Genomic DNA, 8,442 nt, shown 5'->3' on the forward strand with positions numbered 1-8,442 from the left:
GATTAGGAACTGATAAATTTAAGGCATATTCCGTTAATAAATGTGCTTATCTTTTAACTAACGTATCTTTCTCTCCTTCTCTCATTCTCTCTCTCTATCTATCTATCTCTCCTTTCCTCTCTCGATCACTCCTTCTGTCTCTATCAGTTCATCTATAACTCTCCTTCTATCTCTATCTCTTCTTCTATAACTTTCCTTCTGTCTCTATCTCTTCTTCTATAACTCTCCTTCTCTCTATATATCCTTATCTCTAACTCTCTAACTCTTATCTCTATCTCTAACTCTCTTCGCTCTCTATCTCCGCTTCTCTCTCTATCTCTCTTCCTCCCTCTATCTCTCCTCTCTCCCTCTCTAAATAGATTTTCTTCTCTCTCTCTCTCCTTATCTCTCTATCTGTCTCCTTGTCCTTCTCTGTCTGTCTATGGTTCTCTCTCTATGTTTCTCTATCTATCTCTATGTTTTCTCACTCTCTCTATATCTCTTCTTCACTCACTCGCTATGTTTCTCTCACTCACTCTATCGCTTCCTCGTTTCATCCCTTGCGATCATTCTATCTCTCTCACTTTCGTGGTCTCTTACCCTCGCTCTCTCTCTCTCTCTCTCTGTCTCTCTTCCTCGCACTGTCTCTCTCTATCTCTCTCAATCTCTGTCTCTTTCACTCTAGATCTATCTCTCTATCTATATCTATCTCAATTTCTGTCTCTTCCTCTCTTCCTCAATCTTCCTCATTTTCATACGCTCTCTCTCTCTCTACCCCACTCGCTCACTCTCTGTTTCTCCGTCTCGGTCTCTTAACGAGAATTGCACAATATTCCATGCAGCAAATGGTGCGGCTTGTCGCTAGAACGAAGCTGAATCGAGGCACTATATAAAACAACACTTTGTAACCGTATGTAGTACAAAAAATTGTAAATTTGTCTTCTTGTTCTTCTTTTTTCTCGAGTTTTGTTTTGTTTTCAAATTTCAGAGGCTAAAAAACTTTTCTCTACACTTCTTCCAACAAAACAAGAATAAGATTTTTATTTTTTTTTGTTTTTGTTTTCTTGTTTTTACTATTGACAACATTATATGTTAACTCAAAGGTGATTCAAATTTTGTAAAATTTAATATAATACGAGCCATTTTGGCAAAATATGGCAAAGTTATTTTTCATTTAATATTTTTTATCATTTTTTTTTTTTTTGGTTACGGGGCTTTAACCGCCGAACCGTCAATCGCCCCAATATTTTTAACCAAGTTGTTCCAAATTTTTTATTAGCAACTTTTTCGTGATTTTGCCGTTATCTTCATTTCATTTTATAACTTATTGGGCGGTGTTAAGTCAGAGCGAACCAAGTTACAAAATTCTGATTTCAAGAAAAACGAAATTAAAGTTTGCTACTCTGTATTATTTGTAGTTACCAATCGTCCGAAATCATCTCATATCTTTGGCTGTTTGCAACATTCATATAAACTGATTAGAGTAAAATGTAGCTTGGGAAATTCTTAATCGTTTGCTGTCAGTAACTATTTTTTTTATAATTTAACGACTTGGTCCGGTCTGACTTAACACCGACTAATTGTCTTAATTTTTTCTAGAGATTTTCTAGAGAGGCTTCGTAGTTTTTTTCCCTGTATGGGCTCATCACTGCGACCAGTATTCGTTGATCTATTGTGATATCACCCGGGTGTTTGCTGTATAACCCGCACTGCATTTATTTTTAGTCGCTTTTAATCGCTGTAATCGCTATTGAGTGAGCAATATGCTTATTGAATTTTATGCGTGCTTGTATGTAATTGGGTACCCTTCCTTCAATGCTTCCTCTATTTTACCCAGCTCATTCCACATGACAGTGCTATCCCCAATTATAGACATCCCTGGCACAGCTAATCAGTGCATTTTACTATAAGAGTCATTTTTGCCCTGTAAATAGGTCACTTTAACATCGAATGGCCTGATTGTACTAAGATTCGATCCCACGACCATTCATTTGTCAAAGCAGACTCGGTAACCTTGTGGCTACAGAGTCCCTCCAAGGCTCCGTAGTTACAAGATCACCGAGTCCTCTTTGACAAACGAATGATCACCAGTAAAAATCTCAGCAGAAACAGGTTATTCTATGCATTCTATATAAAAAGAATTGAAGAAGGAGAAAAACAAATCAATAACAAACCACCGCGGAAATATTTGTTTTCTTTACTGCTAATATTTAATAGTAGCAGAGAAAACGAATATTTCCACGGTGGTCCCCTATTTAACCTACGTTAGCGGCTGCTCGTAATCTGCTTTTGAGATAACTTGCAGCTCTATAAGGGAGGGGGCATGTAGCGCCCCTACATGGCGCGTCCTGTTTCAACATAATGTGAACCTGGACTTTAGCTCCGGAAGAAATTGATCGGCACTTTTTTATGGTCCGCACATCATTGACCTAGTTTGTCATTCTGTTTGAAGTCAGCAAAATGCTCGACCCCGGCCTGTAGCAGCTACTGGCTCAGCATCCTTATCATAAACGTTTTTATACTTTTCGCTCAATGATAATATTGTGTCTACTTGCATTTCAAAATAATGACAAAGATCGGATGTGGTGTTCTAACAGCCGTCTTTTACCAAAAAAATCCAAATTATAGAAAGAACCAAAGAATCTAATCAAAATTCTTCATTGTAAGGGTTGAAAAAAAAAAGATTTTGCACCGAAAACTTTCATTTTCATTTATTGAAATTAGCATTATAATTTTCAATTCATTGCGAGAAATTATTAAAATCATATCGTAAAAAGGGAATTTCATTTAAAATAATGCCCAAAACAATAGCATGAATTCTTCAACCGAAATTCTTTTTACACCATTTGCTATTCTATTAACAGTTTCTGTTATTCTGTTAGAAGTTGTGAAAACCGATTAAGCTAAAATTCAGATCCAAATGACTAGAAATATTTAGAATTTTTATGTTACGTGATTCCACTTTCAACTTTCCAGTTTTTGTCAAAGCTCTGAACACTCTATTGTGCATTTACAAATCGTATATGAAATGATTGAAATATGTCGATAATTAATCACCCATAAAGTTTGAGGTGGAATTAGTCGTCATCGATTCTGCAAATTTCAAAAGCAATTTTGTTGTTTGCAACAAAAATTTTGTTTCGGGCAAATATATTCGCTGTGTCCAGATTGGTAAGAAGAATGCAGTGAATACATTTCTATAAACATAACCCCGCTTTTGGGCCCAAAAACTGCTTCCGAAATTGAGATCTACGATGAAAAGTTAATAACTGCTAGTTTCCCGTTAAAACACGCAAATAGAAGTTCGAAATGGTGAGCAGCATTGCAAGCCGTAAACCAAAACCAAACAAAAAAATTCATTCAGCAAAGCAAATCAAACATGTAACCGCTTAAAACTAAACATGCATAATATGTGACATAGATCTAAGCTGTATCAGGAGCTGACTTCCCATCGGCATTGCGCGCTTGGCAGTATTAAATTGTGAACACACACACGCACACGTGTTTCGGTTTCGGCTCAGCAAAATGTGTTACTGCAGCGGACATTATCCCCCAACAACGAAACAAAAGCAATGAATCAACAAATCATGTAACCGCAAACCAGAAACATAAAAAAGAACATTTTCTCGTTGCGCCGATGGCATCCATGCCAAAATGCTATAGCTATTAGAAAGAACAATGAAAACACGGTAAAATTAAAAGAAAAGCTTCTCTCTCATAACCAGAATGCGCATCGGAACCAAAAAAAGTTAAAAGCAACAAACACATGACTTTGTGATTTTTTTTTGTAACCAAAAAATTAAGTTGCAAACTAGCACGTTAGTTAGTGTGTGTTATGTAACGGTGTCTAAATGGTAACCCAAATGGAACTGGAACGCAACAACACCTGTAATGACGCAGTTTTGCCATGGTTCATGTTCTACGGCCAGTTTCGGACACGGTTCCGAGCCACGGGTTAGGTGAACCGGAGCGCCCCTCGACAACGGCAGACTTGGCAGAAATGCGCTTTCTTATTTGGCTTCAACTGGCAATTGGGTAATCCTAACTAGCACCCCTAACACAACCGCGAACACACACCAGCAGCACCTGTTCTGGCGCGCCAGCTGTTCGCGGGTTTTTGTCTGTTTTTATTTACGCGCTTGCTTGCTTGCTTGCTTGCTCTCCTGCTTGTTCACTCAACGACGCTGCCTGTGTCTCTTTGCAAGCGGTTGATCGTCTCTCGGTTTCCCGCACTGCAAGAGAAAAAGGATGGACGGTTCAGAGGGATCAGTTAAGGCCGGTGATGATGAACGATGACGTGGACAACCGGTGTGCTAGAACGCATCGGCGGTTGGTGTTGCTAGAACGGTACAGGATTTGTTAAATTGTTACAATACTCGAGCAGAGGAGCAGAATCATTGGGATAGAATCATAAAATTTGGTGTTCGATCGAAAAGGGATTTAATGGTGGGAAAAGTGAAATAATAGTACGAGATCCTTAATAATAGAATAGAAATATTGCACATTTATAAATGTTGGAGTCTGCACATTCAGGAACATCACATTTTAAAACAAAGGGTAAATGTGAATGAATAAATTATAAAAGATTTAAAAAATATTCGATCCGATTCGTAACACAGCAACAACAATGGTAAGCTCTACTGATTTAAAATCAAAAATCATTTGGTCGATACATGTTGTTATTGTTATTATTATACTAGACAACAGGACCTGGAAACAAGAGGATTTAACGAAAATAATTAAGAGACCGTCCCGTATTCGCTCTGTTGCATCGCAATTAATATGCATATTAAAATCGATTACAATCGAGCAGTATATTTGAGCAGCACGCGCCTTGTAATTGAATCTGATTTGGTTTCGAATTATTCAATATTCGTAAAGAAAAATAATTTTACTCTTGAACATACACACTCACGTTGTATATTGACGCAATCTATGGTTATCGTCCATTATTATTGATTACAGAAAAGATGGCAAATATTAACTTTTAATGAATAGAAAATAAAACTAATGTTTGAGCACAACTTGCTGTCCGAACAAACTTTCCGTAGCTCAACTCCAATCTATCGAAAAGCTTTAAATAATTTCCCAAAAAAAAAGCATGCCTCTTATCGCTCGGAATATTTCATGCTGAAATGATTGTAAGTACTAATCGTCGTGGAAAAATTTTCACTGGTTTTCTAGTTCAATCCCAACCACCAACAACAGAGGAGCAAGTTTATTATCAGATTTCACTCCGCAGTGAGGGGTTAGACGATGAACCGGCGAAGCAAAAGTTTTTGTTTGTTCACAGGGTGCTATCACTGCAGGCTGCTGCTGCTGCTGCTGTTGCGAGGTGCCTCGCTCACAACTAGTAAAGCGAGAAAACTCTTTGTTATGCTCGATATATTCAGCGTTTTTTCCATCCCATCGTCCATAATATGTATGCTATTTTTTGTCGATTGAAGCGCATCTGTTTTGCTGCTCCGATAGCTTCTCCAATGCGGAAAGACTTTCAATCTTAATGCCATTGCACAGGGCGAACAATGTTTCCCGCATACGAAAGTATGTCAACAACGTTGATGTAAATTCTATATGCATTTACGAACGAAAGTGCACATCATATGTTTTCATTGTTTTTCAAAGAATAATTGGATAAAAATTAAAGGTTGTGCATTGCGCGCACGGTTTATTTTGCACTGCAAATTAGTACAAAACAATAGTTTTGGCAAATATGAACCAGAAAAAATAGTTTCTTGGCTGGAAACAACCGTTTCGTTGTAATTAAAAATAAACCACCATTCGTCTCCATTGCTATCTCCAAATTTTATTTCCTCAACAAATTGTATTTTAAAAACTGAAAATTACGTGACTGGTTTTTGAAGAAAAGAAAGTTTGAAAAACATGAAGACTGAAGAAAAGATGAGCCCAGAAAAAACAAAAAAACAGGGGTTTGAAATATTCCGAACAAAATTTAAATAAAGACGGTGTATACTTTTAGACAATACTTTTGTAACAATAATACTTTTTTATGGAATTGCAGAAATTTTAAATGAAACACAATTTCAAAATATGGCCTGCGAATCCAATTCACATATATAATTGAACTTCATAGAGAGTTCAGTGTGTAATTGAATAAGAAATATAATAATTCTAAGCAAACCCTAATACTTTGAGCCTCGAACATTTTTTAAAAAATCATTTTTTTTTGTTGGAGATTTCCATCTTGTTGATTTTTTCACTTATACAAAGTTATGATTCTCATAAAACGTATAACTCGTATAACATATAACGTATAACTTACATTGTGCGAATCTATGTAACAGGTCAAATAACAATTTGGGCTTTATTACACACTTAGTATGGCTTTTATGATGGAACATTGGTTTTAAGAACCGCGATAAGAGTGTAATAAAACTCACATTGTTACTTGAGAGGTGAACCGCTTTATGGGTATTGTTTTAAAAATTATCTCACAAGTTTGGGCCGAAAGGCGCCAGAATTTCATAAAATTTTATATTCATCCCAAGCAACAATTTGGGTTTTATTACACTCTTATGATGGCTTTTATGACCAGAATTGGTCATGAAAACCGCAATAAGAGCGCAATAAAACTCATATTGTTGCTTGGGATATTGGCATAGTTAATAGACTTGTGAAGTAAAATAATGTTTAAAAAAATTCATGACCCATATTTTCTAAGGAAGCTTTAAGAATTTTTTTAGCGTAGAACTACGTTTTTGTTTTCTATATTGGGGTGCACTTTAGAAGTTCGAGAAATGAGCATGTAACGAAAAGTGTTTACGATTTGCACGCTTATACCTCAGCCATTTTTCAATGGATTTTAAAGATATTTACAACAATCGATCAGAATTTTTTCTAAAAATTGATAAATACAGCCCGGACTCGATTATCCGGGTGATCATTTTTATTTTCAGCCCGGATAATCGAATCATCATTTTTGGTACAAATTTTTTTTGGTATGTCAAGTTTTCTAACTTTTAGGTATCAGAAATGTTATATTTATTATTGATCTATCTTCCCAAAAGTCAGAAAATTCCTTTCTTACGATTTTTTCCAATGATGATTTTTTTTGTACAATATTATTTTTTGTATGTTATGGTTTTCAATATTTAGGTATTATAAATGTTTTTTTATTAATCTCCCTTAAAGTCAAAAAATTCCTTTTTTGGAATTTTTTTTCTGATGATTACGATGATGATGCTGATGATGATGATGATGATGATGATGATGATGATGATGATGATTTTTAAGTAAAAAATTGATTCCATCATCGTAGGATTTATTTTTGTTTTGTTCGCCGGTAAAAGGGGTATAAGAAAGGAATTTTGTAGCTTTAGGGAGGTGAATCAATACTTGTCAAGTTGGAATCATCATGTAGCATGAAAACTATAACATTAGGGTTTAAAATAAATCAATGAAAAAAAAAATTTTTTTTCACCCGGATAATCGATTCTAAAAACCCGGATAATCGAATCCCCGGATAATCGAGTCCGGCCTGTATAGCAATAATTTGTCGTATTACTATTGAAAAAATGCATAAAAATGCAAAAATGCATAAATGCATAAATAAACGAATCAGTCAATCACATGGAAGCACTCTTTTGCTTCCCAGACCCGGTACGACAATCTTATACACTTGCGGTTTCGTTTACTTCGTTTCCAAAAAAAAAAGTAACCGAACCCTTGCTTTCCAACAAAACAGGAATTGTTCATTATCAGCAAACCTGGACAAAATTGAAATCCTGAAGGTAAACAATTTTGTAAAAATTCGAAACTACCCCCGCTTTTTGATCGATGTTATTATTTAAACATTGAACCTAAACGAATTCGATGTCTTGGAAGTAAACAATTGTGTAAATGTTTAAAACTATCCCGTCAACGATCCCTACCCTTCGATCGATCTTGTCATTTGAACATGAAATCTAGACAAAGTTGATGCGCTGAAAGTAAACCGTTGAAGAAAACAACGCACCTACCTCTCCTCTTTAACTGATTATATCGATATACTATAAAAATATCTTCTAAATCTAAACTGAAGTCTTGAATAAAAACGTGGTAGATGGAATATTCTAGCATGTGATATGAGGCACAATTTTTCAATGTTTATTTAAAGACTAGCCATGAAATTCTTTGCAAGCTTTTAAACTATATCGATTGTCAACTGGTGTGTAGTTTCTAGCCAGTTATCTAAAGTTACCTGGTGCTACAATCCACCCAAAAATCTACAAAGTTTGGTATCACCGCCAATTACCAAAGACCAAAGGATGTGTGATTGTGACTTGGTGGTTTAATCCTTTATAGAAAGTTAGAAGAAACTGATACACACGATGCAGGCATTTGGAAAATATAATCTCGACCTCATCGAATAAAGTTATAAATTTGCGTAACAAACTGTGGAACATCTGAAAAATGTCCAGCGAATCGAATTGCATCTACATTCGTAGTTCTACGTTAGCGCAG

The 8,442-nt window shown here is 35.7% G+C and overlaps 1 protein-coding gene across 1 annotated transcript in view; it reads right to left on the bottom strand.

The window, feature by feature from the left end:
- LOC128739578 (zinc finger CCCH domain-containing protein 18-like) overlaps positions 1-1,855 on the bottom strand; it is a 46,747-nt gene extending 44,892 nt beyond the window's left edge. Inside the window, exon 1 of the mRNA XM_053835072.1 lies at positions 1,785-1,855. Within this exon, the coding sequence (XP_053691047.1) occupies positions 1,785-1,855 (71 nt within the window). The remainder of the gene's footprint in view (positions 1-1,784) is intronic.
- Between the last annotated feature and the right edge of the window lie 6,587 nt (positions 1,856-8,442).

Source organism: Sabethes cyaneus, chromosome 3 (assembly GCF_943734655.1).
Source record: "Sabethes cyaneus chromosome 3, idSabCyanKW18_F2, whole genome shotgun sequence".
Lineage (NCBI taxonomy): Eukaryota > Metazoa > Arthropoda > Insecta > Diptera > Culicidae > Sabethes > Sabethes cyaneus.